The 13977-nt window shown below is 48.0% G+C and overlaps 6 protein-coding genes across 6 annotated transcripts; 3 read left to right on the top strand and 3 right to left on the bottom strand.

The window, feature by feature from the left end:
- Nucleotides 1-110: 110 nt before the first annotated feature.
- FOBCDRAFT_291112 (uncharacterized protein) lies at nt 111-4884 on the top strand (the record flags this gene model as incomplete). Its single annotated transcript, XM_059611780.1, has 4 exons — nt 111-1713; nt 1788-1943; nt 2489-2571; nt 3257-4884. The coding sequence occupies 4 exons, from the start codon at nt 111-113 to the stop codon at nt 4811-4813; spliced, it is 3399 nt and encodes a 1132-aa protein (XP_059464613.1). The 3' UTR covers nt 4814-4884.
- A 42-nt stretch (nt 4885-4926) lies between these two features.
- FOBCDRAFT_219748 (uncharacterized protein) lies at nt 4927-6406 on the bottom strand. Its single transcript, XM_031180131.3, has 5 exons — nt 6112-6406; nt 6002-6060; nt 5518-5953; nt 5067-5471; nt 4927-5018 (listed from the first exon to the last, which is right to left on the bottom strand). The coding sequence occupies exons 1-5, from the start codon at nt 6262-6264 to the stop codon at nt 4941-4943; spliced, it is 1131 nt and encodes a 376-aa protein (XP_031046018.3). The 5' UTR covers nt 6265-6406; the 3' UTR covers nt 4927-4940.
- A 280-nt stretch (nt 6407-6686) lies between these two features.
- Nucleotides 6687-8425, bottom strand: FOBCDRAFT_249317 (major facilitator superfamily domain-containing protein; the record flags this gene model as incomplete). The annotated part of the gene is made up of 5 exons (XM_059610881.1): nt 6687-7035; nt 7083-7796; nt 7850-8102; nt 8153-8216; nt 8264-8425. 5 exons carry the CDS (start codon nt 8423-8425, stop codon nt 6687-6689), a joined length of 1542 nt encoding a protein of 513 aa, XP_059467046.1.
- A 642-nt stretch (nt 8426-9067) lies between these two features.
- FOBCDRAFT_132658 (uncharacterized protein) lies at nt 9068-9994 on the top strand (the record flags this gene model as incomplete). Its single annotated transcript, XM_031180132.2, has 1 exon — nt 9068-9994. One exon carries the CDS (start codon nt 9068-9070, stop codon nt 9992-9994), a length of 927 nt encoding a protein of 308 aa, XP_031046019.2.
- A 545-nt stretch (nt 9995-10539) lies between these two features.
- FOBCDRAFT_317782 (fungal-specific transcription factor domain-containing protein) lies at nt 10540-12802 on the top strand (the record flags this gene model as incomplete). The annotated part of the gene is made up of 4 exons (XM_031180133.2): nt 10540-10674; nt 10727-11871; nt 11921-12707; nt 12758-12802. The coding sequence occupies 4 exons, from the start codon at nt 10540-10542 to the stop codon at nt 12800-12802; spliced, it is 2112 nt and encodes a 703-aa protein (XP_031046020.2).
- Nucleotides 12803-13084: 282 nt separating this feature from the next.
- FOBCDRAFT_272036 (uncharacterized protein) lies at nt 13085-13421 on the bottom strand (the record flags this gene model as incomplete). Its single annotated transcript, XM_059611468.1, has 2 exons — nt 13085-13162; nt 13221-13421. 2 exons carry the CDS (start codon nt 13419-13421, stop codon nt 13085-13087), a joined length of 279 nt encoding a protein of 92 aa, XP_059467045.1.
- Between the last annotated feature and the right edge of the window lie 556 nt (nt 13422-13977).

The following is a 13977-nucleotide window of genomic DNA, read 5'->3' as shown; positions in this document are numbered from 1 at the left end:
CTCTCTCTCGAATGCGATTGCGATTGCGATTGCGATAATTCATTCATGACATCCTTCTCATGCTCCCGCACTATCTACTCTTGTGAAGTGCCGCCCGATTGACGTCCAGCATGGACGATCTACTCGCAATCTCAAAGTCCATCCTGGACAAGGTGCCGCGGCTCCAAGCGCTAGACAACTACTTCAGAACTCCAGAGATCCTTGCGCGACAGCAACGTGTCGATCAGCTCGAGGAGCTGGCCCAGCAGAATGCTAAGAGATTCCGCGAGGACACAGCTGGCAAGATTGATATCCGGCCGTTTAGGACCCTCGTTTTGGAGCAATTCAAGCTCGAGGAGGAAATCGAGAAAGACAAAGCTCTGTTTTTGAAACAGCTCCTCAACGACTGGGGTACGGTTCCGGAAAGCCTTCAGGCGCTCGCAGCTTCTACATCCCAAACTCCACAAAATCTTTTGCAAGCGCCCCTGCCAGCTGATTCGATACCCACGCCCCCAGCTCCACGAGCTCCATTTCCAACTAGTTCGATACCTACACCTTCGCGCAGCTCTGCAGTCCACGATAGTCTGGAAAGAGCCGAGCCAGAGCGCAATGCGACCGCTGGATCCCAACCCTCATTGGCCGACAATGCCGAACGTGTGTCGAGCAGAAAGCCCCGAACCTCTGCATCTCAACGAAGATCCTCCAACATCTCGCGCGATGAGAATCGACCCATCAAACGCAGTCGTCGAGGCGAAATAACACCTTCCCTTACACCAGACCGATCTATCAATTTCAACGAGGTCTACAAGGGTATCGACGCTCCAGCCAAGTACAGGATTGTGCAGTTTCCGTTTCGCCAAGGAAATTGGTACATCTTGGAGTGCAAGGACTGCGATATCCAGTTCCGAGGAGAGGATGTTGTTGAGGATGCATATGACCATTTCTATCACAACCACGGCCGCAGTTTTAGTACCACAGAGGAGCAAGTTGTTCAGGTGCTGGGCACCCATGTGTCTGACTGCAATACCGAGCTCGCCGAGAAAAACAATGCGCTCTGTACCCTACCTCCGGATCCAGATGGCAACGAGACAGAGCTTGAAAATGGAGATGAAGAGCCATCCGAACGCCCGAAGCACGCGAATACACGAAAGAAAGGGAAACGCGGGAGACGGAAGAATCCCTCCGCTCATTGGGTGCCTCCTAAGGCATTCAAGGATGTTGATCCTCGAATCATCAATGCAAAGCCGGGCGACATCGTCTGCTTGTATAATGACAGAACCAAGTCCTTTTCTCCTCTCATGATCCTTCCGTGGGGACCTTTCCCACGTTTCAAGCTCAAGAAGGTCTTACAGGACGTAAAACTCCACACAACAATCCCCAAATGCTATGATGGTGCAAAACCCACGGATCTTACTCCGTCACCTTGGGCCCCTGGCTATGAAGACAATGGCGACTTGGCTCACAAGCGTAGCCTTCCGGGTCTTTTCTTTCGTGCTGCTCAAGATTTCCCATATGACTGCAGGTCGGGTTGGGTCCCGTTGAACAAGCTCAAGGTCTACGATAAGGCTTGCCCTCGCACTCGGAACAAAGAATCCGTTGAAGAGTACATCGAATACTATGCAGAGTGGTGCAATGACCCACCGACCGGGGGCATGCAGGATGAGGCGACCGCACCAGAGAGAACCCATCGGCTTCAACCAGGAAGCCATCGAGGTCCTGAGAACAGCGCCGTAGGTCAGTCCATGGCACGGAGTACAGGTAACACGACGAATCGCAGGCTTTGAGGCTGAAGCTGAGAATTTTTGTAGTTCAAAGCCCTCGACACTCGGCAGAACAGAACAGTGTTGCGCCTACAATTGAAGATGTTGATATCAAGGAAGAGCCAGAAGATGACAACGAACATAGCGAATATGACGAAATAGAAGAGAGTGAAGGCAGGGAGGAAGAAGGGGAAGAACACGTGAGTGGCTTTCGGAGGCACTATAGAATGGGCGTCCGTAGCGCGCACATCGTACGCAGTGTTGAGGTGGATAGGTAATGAGCGACTGGCATATACCCCCTGGACAGAGAGTTTATGGGATACCTGGATTGTCTGGTGTAACTGTTTGTTAGGGCACAGAAGGAACTGGCTATGTAAATACCATTGTACCAGCATGGAAAATATTAATGATTGACATGAGCCTAACAATTTTTTGTGATATCACCTACCCTACACTATTCACATCTTTCCACTTTCCATGATATCCATTCTGCTCCCAGGTGCTTCAATAGTAATATTACATCATATACAGATAAGTGAGGATTGCAGACTTCAGCTGCTGCTAATGTCGCTGCCTAATCCTCATGCTCGACATCATCACTTCCACGGGGCTTCGACGCCCACTGCCGATAACCCCATGCAGCAAGATGACTGCATATGATCGGCGAGTTTATTCTCCCGCCCTTCCAAATCTCTTCTAGCGGCAATCATTAGCTCACCGACACTTCGACTCACACACTGTCAGCATAGCATCGCAGGGTAGTATTCATTACCGTATTAGGCTGTTTTTGCGACAGGTGCTTGATGTGACGCTGTTCCTACATGTTTCTCTTGTAAGTCTATTGGACTGCATTGCGCAGAGACTGAGACAGCCGCTCCCTGGGGACCCCGGCAGCTTTTGTTTAACTTAAATGTCGGGCATCTCTCGATAGACTGGGTACAGTAGCACGTCACTCATGTCAGTCCAACGTCGCAATTCGGCGTCCATTTTCGCTCTGGCCGACCACCCAACACACCATCTCTCCCAATTGGCTGGTCATCGCGCTGACAGAAATTCCAAATTCTCGAGGCTGAGCCTAGCGAGGCGCAGTTTTTCTCCGCGTGGGCCCGCGGCGCCGGGTATTGCATTGGGTGGGTGATTACGTAGCTCAATTTCGAGGCTGAGAAATTAATTCAAATCATTGTGACTGCGGTTCGACTGTGGATCTCGCGTCAACCACTCACAAGTAGATTTTGAGCGTGACGATGTAAGCTTAATTGAGAGGATGGGGATATATAAGTCTAGTCGCCACACACTTTAGTTGTGATTACCTTATCGTTTGAGTAAAGTGAGTAATATGTCTACAATCCAGGAATCACCATCGCGTAGTGCGAATAAAACACCAAGTCCGACTTCGAATGTTAGGTCGAGAAGATCGCATACAAAGTCTAGACATGGATGCTTGGGCTGCAAACAACGAAGGAAGAAGGTGATTACCTCCATTTATCATCAATTAACTTCAATTCTAATGGAAATAGTGTGATGAGCAAAGACCTCAATGTTCACGATGTCTCGACAAAGACATCCCATGTGAATATCCTCGTCAAAAATCTCGTGCATTGAGATCACCTACTCAAGAAGACACATGGAGTCAATTCCAGTCTCTCACCATCCCAACGCCATACTACGCCCGTTCAACAAGCGCGAGTCTCTCAACGTCAGATCTCTCACCGGGCTTGTCGCCCTATCTCGCACCAAGCCCCAACTTCACTCTCCTCCCGCAAGAAATCCCTCTTCCATCCGTCGATCTCGGCGCCGCAGAGCTTGAACTCTTTAGTTACTATCTATCCCACACAGCGCGCTCTCTAGCCTACGATGAAGATGATTTGTATGCTTTGCAAGTTGGATTTCCCAATCTTGCTTTCAGAAGTAAACCCCTCATGAGCTCTATACTCGCTCTCGCAGCTGTGCGAAAATGTCACGATTTGATATCTCAACCTTTGCAGAGGATCGACAAGAGTCAAGTTAGGTATTTACTTGCTCTTGCAGATGAACATCATAGGGTTTCGCTTCGGCAGACGAGGGCTGATATTCCAATTGCTAATCATTACGATCACGTTGTTGCGAATGCACCGCTGATGGTCCTTTACGCAACGGCGAATCACGCTGTGAGAATTCACGTTGAAAAGACATTGGATGCAGGGGAGAGAACGAGTTTGGCGCCGGTGCAGTTACACTGGATGACACTCATTCGGGCGGCGCATTTAGCGTATACGGGTCTTTTGCACTCGACGAAGGATTTTGGATTCTTGGAGGACTTTACGGCTAGTCCGCCTGACATCACCTTGAACAGCCAGTCAACTAATGGCTTGGTTCCTTTGGGGGAGAACGGACCTACGCCCCAGACAGAGCAACTTCTCATGCCTATTATCGCAGCGACATCGGGGTCAGCGCTGGAGAAGTTACGAACGAGAGCGCAGGCTTTGGAGTTTACTGCGCACTTGAAGCCATCCTGGGAGTCACCGGGTGAGGATACTGAACTTCAAGCCTGTCTTGTTGCCCTCGAAGCGCTGAGCAGTATCGTGAATGAGCTGTTTCACCCAGATCAGAGCGCTTATACAGATTCCCAACAACCTGATCTAGAAGCGGGTTGGGCTGCACTGAGTCAACTCTCAGATGTATCACCTTGGCTACGAAATTACATGGCCCGCGTAACATTCTCGACACCACCCAAACCCCTCCGCCGAACAATAATGTGGTTCCTGAACCGGATTCCCAGCGAATTTCTCAGCATCGTCGAGTCTGTGCTTGATAACATCCCCACAAGTCCAGGAAGTATTCCCGACGAGGGTATTCAGTGTGAAGGCGATGTCTCTGAGACGACGAGACTTGCCATGGATATCTTCTCTCATTGGCTTGTTTTGGTTATGCTGTTAGATGGTGTTTGGTGGATTGGAGGTATTGGGGCTTGTGAGTTGGGGAGGATAGTGAAGTATACGAGAAGGAAGAATTTCTTTGGGGAGTTTCTGGGGATGGAGACGTGGTGGCCGAGGAGTATGCTTCATATTGCTATGGAGATAGGAAGTCAATCCTAGGGCAGACATGGCATGGTATAATGTTTAATGGGATGAGAGAAAAGGTTTGGATGTTTTTACGGATAACGGGGAATACCATATATAGATTTCTATCATAATATAATTTTTATACCTGCTATACTATTTCCTAACGTGCTTGGTCATTTCTTGTCCGCGCTCTGACTGGTTCCATCGGAATATCCTCCACTTCGATGGCCCTATCGTCCTATCATCGAGTCAGTCAACCTCCTGCACATCTTGTTGCAAAACAAACCTCTTGTATAGTGATCATATTATCCTGGGACTCCCCTCTCCGTCTTGGCGAATGAGAGCTCGAACGTCTTGCATCGTCCTCAAGCCATGGCCGTGCAGCACCGTCTTCCACAGAAGCCTGGCTATAGTTCGAAGCAAATTCATAATGGCCATCATCTCGAGATCCCACTGGATGGAGGATAGAGCCCATTTCCGCCCTAGAAGATGATCCAAATCTTGAGCTCTTACGCTGGAAATTTGGCGAGGAAAAATCAACCGAGGTATGTTGGTTAACAGACGGTGATGCGTGGTCTCGATATTCGAACGTTGTGATCTTTCGCATGGCTGATTCCGAAATTCGGTCAAGGACGCTCTTGAAGTCATCCAGAAAAATGACATCAGAAGCACATTTGAAAACCAAAGCGAGCTAAAACCTGTTAGAAGTGGCTTGATGGAAGAACAAAGAAGCTCACCCTCCAAAAAGGATTGATGCCCCCTCTTTTCGACACGGCAATCATGAAAATGACATCAGTGATCAAAAACACAATCGACAAGAACAAACAGAATAACATGATTCCAAATCGTGGACTAGTTCGAATAAGGCCCGGAATCGTAAACTCGTAGTTCTCGTTAATGGCTAGAACCAGTTTGATAGTCGTGAATACCCACCAGGGGTCTCTGAAGAGTGGTTCGAGAAGTCGTGATGTGTTGAAGATTTTACTACCGAGATGGTTGTGATATTGAAAGTTGGCCCATGTTTCGAGAACCCAGTAGGGCTGGACGATGAGAAGTGAGATGATGAAGATCCGGGCTCCCCATTTTGGGAGGAAGGGACGGATTTTAAGCCATGCGATGAGGTTGTGGATGAAGTACGAGATATATAATAGGGTTGCCGTGCTGCTGAGGACCCTGCTTCAAGTTAGCAACCCAATTCATACTGGATCAATGCAATAGTACCATCCATATTCAGGTTCATCGAAAAAGCAAAAGAACCCATGTCCAAGTGCAAGAAGAAGCTGTTCGCGATTAATCGATATTGAATAGAGAGAAACAAAGGAATTACTCACCTCACCGAGAATAAGCTTATGCAAAAGCGTATTCTTCCGATAATTGCACAAAACCAACAAAAGCAGAATAATCACAGCACCGACATTGAAACCTTGACTCCACGCCTCTAACACCTGCTGCGCTCTCGTAGTGACATCGGGATTTGGCGCCATCGCGACATTTTGCGAATATAACCCAGACTAAAAGTTGTAAGATCTGGGGCTGTCAGCAGAAAAAGGGGATGAAATGCGGCTGATTATAAGGTAAAAACCGCAACGTCATGATTATCCAACGTAACGCAAGGGTTGGTTTGTGTCGTGCCAATGCTTGGCTCGAATCAAAGAGGCGAGAAAGATGCTGCCTGGACATGGGTTGTTTGGGCTGTGGGCACCAATCACGTTATGAGATGGTGTGTGAGATTGTCAGACGGATTGGGGTTGGGGTAAGTGGTGAGACTAGGCGACGTTGGGCGGGTAAATGAGGCTGAGATGCTGAGAAGTCAATTGAGCAAGGATTATGCGGGGATGTGATAACCGTTTATTAAGAAAGCCAATGTGATATCCACTAGACCTATTATGTAATGCCATGAAGATATCTAAAGAGCATACTTGAACAATGGACTCTTCTCTCCCATGCGAATAAGATCCTCATCTGTATATCTCTGTCTGACCTCTTCCTCAGTCATCTTAGCCTTCTTGGCATTACCTCTCTTAAGAAGAGTCTCCAGCAACAAAACTGCAACAACACCAGCCAAACCGAAAGCCAGAGAAGTTCCGTAACCAGTTGGGTATCGGGGTGCTTCACGCTCGAGGTAGATGTAAGAGCCGATGAGGCCACCGATGTTGCCGACGCAAACGAGAAGACCAATGTTGACGGATCGTTTGGCGGGGTCGGGCGTGTTGGCGACGTTCCAGGCGTTGACACCAGGAAGAATAGGATACATGCTGCTAATTGTTAGTAACCGAGTATAGGATGGTGGATGAGGACTTACCCAAAGCATGCGAGACAGACGGCGAAGTAACAAACAGCAATGTTGTCCTCAATGTTGCTGGACTTGACAAACAAGATGATAAAAGCAACAACAAGACAGCATTGAGGTCCCAAGATGAAAGGAGCGCGCCATGAGTACTTATCAGCAAAGATAGCAAACACATAAGCCGAAATAGCTCCAATAGCATAAGGAGGGATAGTCATCAACTGCGCATCAGAAGAAGTGTACCCCATACCCCTCAGGATAGTAGGCATAGTGAACTTCATAGCATAGTTAGGAACAGCATTCGACCAGTTCGCGAAGAACAAAAGCCAAATCTTGTAATCCATAAGAATATCCTTGAAAAGGCGGAGGTTGAAATGATCATTCTCCTTGTAGTCCATGGGAACTGTAGCCCGACGGCTAAGTTGTCGGAGTTCAAGGTATCGAATCTCATCGGCGTCGAGCCAGCGTGTGGAAAGGGCTGGTGAATCGCAGAGGAGGAAGACGCACATTATGGCGACGACGACGGTGAAGAGACCTTCGATGAGGAAGATCCAGCGCCAGCCTTCCATACCTGCCATGCCGTCCATCTTAGCGATGGCGAAGGCTAGAAGGCCTGAGAATGCACCGCCTGTTGCAGCTGATGTGTAGAGGATTGCGATTCGGGTTTGCGTTTCGTTGGGGAGGTACCAGTTTGAGATGATGAGGATTGCACCGGGGAGGAAACCGGCCCTATCTAAGTCAGTACCTGATTACGAGACCTTGGCGATATCAAGCGGACTTACTCAAAGATACCGAGTAAGAATCGAATGACCAAGAGACCAGCGTAGTTTTGCACAAGGGCAGTAAGAGTCATGATGACACCCCAACAAAAGACGATGCCACCCATATACCAAGATGGTCTCTTGAACTTGTGAAGGATCATGTTGGAAGGAACTTCGCAGAGGACGAAGGGGATGAAGAAGATGGCGGTGACGATGTTGTACTCGATACCCTTGAGGTGCAAGTCATCAGTCATGCCTTCAATCTTTGCATTTCCTATATCAAGTCAGCGATTGGCCTTATAGAAAACGTTAGATGAAACCTACCAATGTTGGTCTTGTCCAAATATGCAATGAGGTATAAGAGAACAAGCATAGGAATTAATCGCCACTGATCTGCGTAAGTAAAGAGAAGTACTCATTGGACGAAGAACTTACATCGACCTTTCGAATAACAGCCTTCTTCCTCTCCTCGGGAAAGTTGTTCAAGAAATCAGCATCCTCTTGAGATAAACCACCCTGGGCATGCTCATTATGCATGATCCCAGACTTTTCATCACGCGAAAACTCGCGTTCGATATCCTGAGTCTGAGTTGCCATTGCGAGCTGATATCTTCTTGAAATGATGAGAAGATGTCTGATGAAAAGAAAAAGGAAGATCAAGGTCCAAGAGGCACCTTTATATCCCAACCAGGATGATTCAGCTGAGTGTCATTGCGAAGGAGAACAGGGAAATGTGAAGAAATCATAGTCATGCGGAATTAGGTCCCAGAGTCTGGGGTTGGATTGTGGAGTTGCAAAGTCCGGGGTGCGGGGGAGAGGCGATGTAGAAAACTAGTGACGGGTCAGCGAATGAGAGTGATTTCCGGGGTGAACTAGTAGAACATGGGGTCATGGGTGGAAATTGAGTTTGTCAGTCCGGAGAAAGAATCCGGGCATGCTCGGAAATCCAAAATACGCCTTTAAGAGGCATTCTTGTTGTAAGTGTTGAGACCTCGGATACTCGGATTCAGTCGGGAGGATTGTCGTGAAGTTCGTGAATTCGCCTTCTGAACGTGAGGCCGAGGCGCGAGATGGGGACTTCTTTTTAGATATATAAGAAGACGATAAACTCAATAGAAGAGAAATAAACCATCATATCAATCAACAATCACAACAACAACAAACAAACTTGAGCATCTCAAGCATCATCACCACCTCTCAATCACACTTAGACACTTCAGAGTCTCGCAACCAATCACAATGTCTTTCGATCTCAAAGGCCTCGTCCCCGCCCCCGTAACCCCCTTCACCAAGGATGGCAAAGTCGACTACGACGCCATCCAGCGTCTGGGTTCTTGGCTCGGCAGCATCGACGGCGTCAAGGGTCTCGTCGTTCTAGGCCACGCCGGAGAAGGAACTTTCCTCACCCAGCAAGAACAAGTCGACACCATCAAGGCGTTCGTCAAGTCCGTCGACAACAAGATCCCCATCATCGCTGGCATCACCGGCGAGGGAACTGAAGTCGCCGCCCTAGAGGCCAAGCGTGCTAGAGAGGCTGGTGCCCAAGCTGGTCTCTTGTATCCCTCGCATGGATGGTTGCGCTTTGGTTATCAGCCTGGTGCGCCGCAGGATCGTTACAAGGTTGTCTACGAGGTCTCGAAACTGCCTCTGATCTTGTTCCAGTACCCTGATAACACAAAGGCTACATATAACCTCCAGACTCTTCTCGACATTGCGGCTCAACCTGGTGTCATCGCTATGAAGAACGGTGTTCGCAACATGCGACGCTGGGATACTGAGATCCCTGTCTTCCGCCGCGAACGTCCCAACGTTCCCGTCCTCACCTGCCACGACGAGTACCTTCTCCACACCGCCTTTGACGTGGACGGCATGCTTGTCGGATACGGCGGTATTGCCCCTGAGCCTCTTCTTGAGCTGATCAAGGCTGGCAAGGCTAAGGACTACGCTAAGGCAAGGGAGATTCACGATCTGCTTCTTCCTGTCACCAAGGCTGTCTACCACAGGGGTTCGCATATGGAGGGCACTGTTGCGCTTAAGCATGCGCTTGTTGCTCGGGGCATTTTGTCACATGCTACTGTGCGATCGCCTTTGTTGCCTCTTCCTGATGGAGCTGAGGAGGAGATTCACGCTGCTATCTCATCGGCGACTCTGAAGAAGGTTGCTTGAAGTTGGACTTGAAATTGGAATGGCATAGAGCTTGTACTGTAGATTTAGAACAAAAGAATCTCATATCATCTGTTAAACAGCTTTTCATCTGTGATTTCTACCTAAAACTGCTAAAAGAGACTGCTTAGCCAATAATTCAATTAGAAAGGTAATCACATAATACTTTTCTCTGCATCTGATAGCACGCCTTAGAAGTTGTGATATTGGTTTCACAAGGCGTAGGAGCGTTGGTGATGGAACTGTTGGCCTTAAGATTGGCAGCGGATTTCCCACAGCTCAAGGACCAGCTGAACAACCCGGAATCCACTAAAATACATTGGCAAGCTTCAATTCTGTTCATCAGATCCAAGCCAAAAACACGGATCGCCTGATGAACATACCATAAAGTTCATCCCGCGTCCCGTAGTAGCCCCAGGTTAGTTAGAGCCTGGGGTCATAGAAAATCCGGGGCACCTAGCTCACCCATGCTCTTATAATATCCGAGCTCCCCGCACTCCTCCTCCACATCTCGGATTCCCCCCCTTCAACCTCGGAAACCCACCAAAATGACTACCCCAGTAACAACAACACCATTGTCCGAAGCATCAACGGCCACAAATCCAGTGAATCGGTCAAAACGTGTTCTGCCTTTATCGCCAGATACAACCCGCGAGTCCGAGAATCGTCGGAAAGCGTCCAAGGTGAGTTGTTTTGCAGAAAACGGATTTATGTACATTTTCTCACAAGAAGTAGGTTAGCCGAGCTTGTGATCACTGTAAACTCAAGAAGCTCAAATGCTCTGGAACTCTTCCTTGCGAAGGTTGTGTGAAAAGACGTCTGGACTGTCAATATGACTCGCTTTATCGAAGAGGAAGGCCACCGACGCCGCCTACCGTCGGACCACAGCGAGGATCTATGAGTTCTGCACCTCCTGATGCCAATCCTGAACAAACGAGTTCAAGATCCACGTCACAAGGTGATTCTGGCCTTGAGACTGCAGAGATTGAGGGTCAATTCTTTGATCCTACGTCGAATCTGACTTTTGTACATCGTGCGTGGAAGAGATTGGCGCAGCAGACGCAGCAAACGGAGTCGAGATCTGGAGTCTTGACGGGCGCGGAGAATTTACAGCCTCTTATGTCTGCTGGTGATAAACCCTTTACCACGAGGGGTGATTCGAGCTTGATGTTTGTCAGTCAGCCAGAGGCCTTTGAGCTGTTCAACTACTATTTTGAGAACTGTGTCGTCACATACCGTGTTCTGAACAGACAATACTGTCAAGCTTGGCTTGAAGCTGTTATCAACAATGTTCACAATGGACAGCCTCTGGACACAGGTATCGGTCATGCGAAAGCTGCAATTGTGGTCAATATTCTTGCAATTGCGAGTTTTCGACAACACAGAATCTCGGAACAGGCCTCACTACCAGGCGGTATGTCTATAATGTCACAGCAGAGCGAACAGTACTTTCTCCAAGCATCTGAGCTCACTGCTCAAGAAACCGGACTACCTCGACTCGAATCGGCTCAGGCGCGAGTTTTGCAAGTTCTTTATCTCTTGCAAACATCTCGGATGAACCAAGCTTGGTATGTCTTCGGAAATACTGTGCCTATTGTTACGGCGCTTGGTCTGCATCGGAAGTCGACGCAATATCGGAATGGAGGTCGACAGCCCACGGACTACATCATATCTGAGTGTCGGAAGAGAACGTTTTGGGTTCTTTATACCATCGATAAGTATCTGGCTGTTGTGTTCGGTAGACCGAGATTTTATCACGACAATGATGTCGACCAGGAGTTCCCTGACAGGGTCAACGATGAGGACATGACACCGCAAGGGCCGTCACCACTGGAGCCCGCCATGGACTGCCATGTTGACTCATTGCTTTTTCACGCTAGGTAAGAGAGACCTCACAGGCCGTCTTTACCATGACTTACAGCTTATTAGGATTGCAATAATTATCGAAAATGTATCACGGCAAGTCTACTCACTTAAAAAGATGCCACCCGAAGAGCGCCTCGCCGCAGCGCAAGGCTTCATCCAACAACTCCACGAATGGCGTCAAGCTCTCCCTCCCCATCTCGGCACCGTTCGTCCCTCGAGCCTAATACCGATCTTCTCTCGACAAGCCACTGCTCTAAAGCTTGCCTACTGCCACGCCGTAATGCATACGACTCGACCATTCCTTCTTGATCATTCAGAAGACTGCAGTCCTGCTTTACAAGCTTGCGTAACACAGTGTATAAGCGCAGCCAAGCTTGCACTAGAAATCGTCGATGGCATGTTTTCTGAGAAATCAGTCTTATTCCATGCTCTGTGGTGGATGCCCTATGTAACCTTCTGCGCATTGGCAGTGGTGTACGTATGGGATATCCAACAAAGAAGCAACACCACCGCTGATCCTGGCAACGCACTGCTCTTCGACCTCGCAGAGAAATGTCAGAATCATCTGGCGAGAACTATTGCTGCTGAGTCCGCAAGTCGAAGATACAGCATCATCATTGAGGAACTACGACAAGAAGCAAGACAAGGACCACAGCATGCTGCAAGGCCATCACAGACAATTCAATGTCAGCAGGAGTCACTCATTTCGAGTGAACATGAGTCGGGGACGAGTATAGATGAGTTGGGTTCTATGTTCGATGATCAGGATGAAACGAGTTCGGGATTACAGTCTATTATGAATCCACTGAGTCAGTGGCAGCCGACTGACTGGTTAGATCTTGACTCTTCGGTATGTATTAGATATGAAGACGCTGTGGGCAGGACTAATGATCTCGATAGGCATTCACTTTCTTCTCTCAGCTTGAAGACTCAATGCTTTACTAGTAATACACAAGTACAACTTTCAGTTATTGAGACCACATCTCTTATGTCTACAGTCTTTTGTCAGTGCATGAATCACATTCAGTTTATTATCCATAAAACATCAGCTGTCCAATATCTTGCTTGATTTGAACTAGTTCTCAAGACCTCGACATATGGCCAAGTGCCAGAAAATTCGAGGAAGGCTTTGCAGAGATCTTTCTGCGCTTAGTCGCTACATAGGATGGCAGAATCTTGCAACAAGTTCTACGAGGTGCGGCCCACGTCGAAGCTTCCGAAAGGCGGTTATCTCTTGCCAGAAATATGTTTAGGATCCTCGATATCAGATCGAAGAATCTTGAGTGCAAATGTCTTATGGCGAATCTAGTATTGTATTCTGAGTTCCCATGTCACACACAATATAAGACAGAGCTGGACTTACTGAATGGCAGTGGCCCGGATGTATCTTGAGCTTTTCAACAGTACCATATCCCCCCGTCTCGATCTTCTTGCCAAGAGATACCCAGGGCATAATGGTTCCTTCATCAAATTGGTAGTGTATTGGCCTCTGGTTCTCCGAGCTGCCAAAGTCGAAAACAGGCACATGGACGGACCACTGCTTCTCGTAGAATATCTCAGTCATATCAAAGTCTTCTGGGGAATTGCCAGACAAGAGAGGCTCGTTAACTGTAGAGTGACGGGACCATAGTTCCGTATTCTGGTCGTTCGAGCCGAGCGGTAAATCGTCATCCAATATACCGGCATCACAGAATCTGTGGATGCAGTTGACTTTATCGACCAGGTCTCAACTGCAAATAACACATCTTTAACAATCATTCAGTAACGTTATTATATGGAGGTCCTTCCTGGCCACAGATTATCCGATATGCAGCTAAAACGGCAATCTTATTTTCGCAATTTATGGTATCAAAAGCCACCAGAAACACGCCTTATAGCATCGTTACAATTTCCTTAAACCATTCAGCTCCTCAACGTCATGCCTTTGTCTCTCCAAAAGCTCTACAGGCCCTATTGATTCTTTAATTATTTTATAGATGGATTCTCTTCATTAAAACTTCAAAAGTCTATCTTAGCCGTTGATAGATAGAAGCAGTTGTTGATATTCAACTTATAGGTTTACAGCGTCCTCTAATATAATTCCGAATGTCAGTAATTTGAGCCTAGAGACACATCGGTTT

The sequence above is a fragment of the Fusarium oxysporum genome, chromosome IV, assembly GCF_013085055.1.
Source record: "Fusarium oxysporum Fo47 chromosome IV, complete sequence".
Classification (NCBI taxonomy): Eukaryota; Fungi; Ascomycota; class Sordariomycetes; order Hypocreales; family Nectriaceae; genus Fusarium; species Fusarium oxysporum.
This window is presented reverse-complemented; position numbering and strand designations above follow the sequence as displayed.

Bases quoted from the DNA above. Each gene is read 5' to 3' on its own strand.
- FOBCDRAFT_219748 (XM_031180131.3), bottom strand. From the start codon at position 6,264: ATGGCGCCAAATCCCGATGTCACTACGAGAGCGCAGCAGGTGTTAGAG. The intron at 6,061-6,111 runs GTGAGTAATTCC...AATCGCGAACAG, and splicing joins ATAAGCTTATTCTCGGTGAG to CTTCTTCTTGCACTTGGACA. The intron at 5,472-5,517 runs GTGAGCTTCTTT...AACAGGTTTTAG, and splicing joins GCATCAATCCTTTTTGGAGG to CTCGCTTTGGTTTTCAAATG.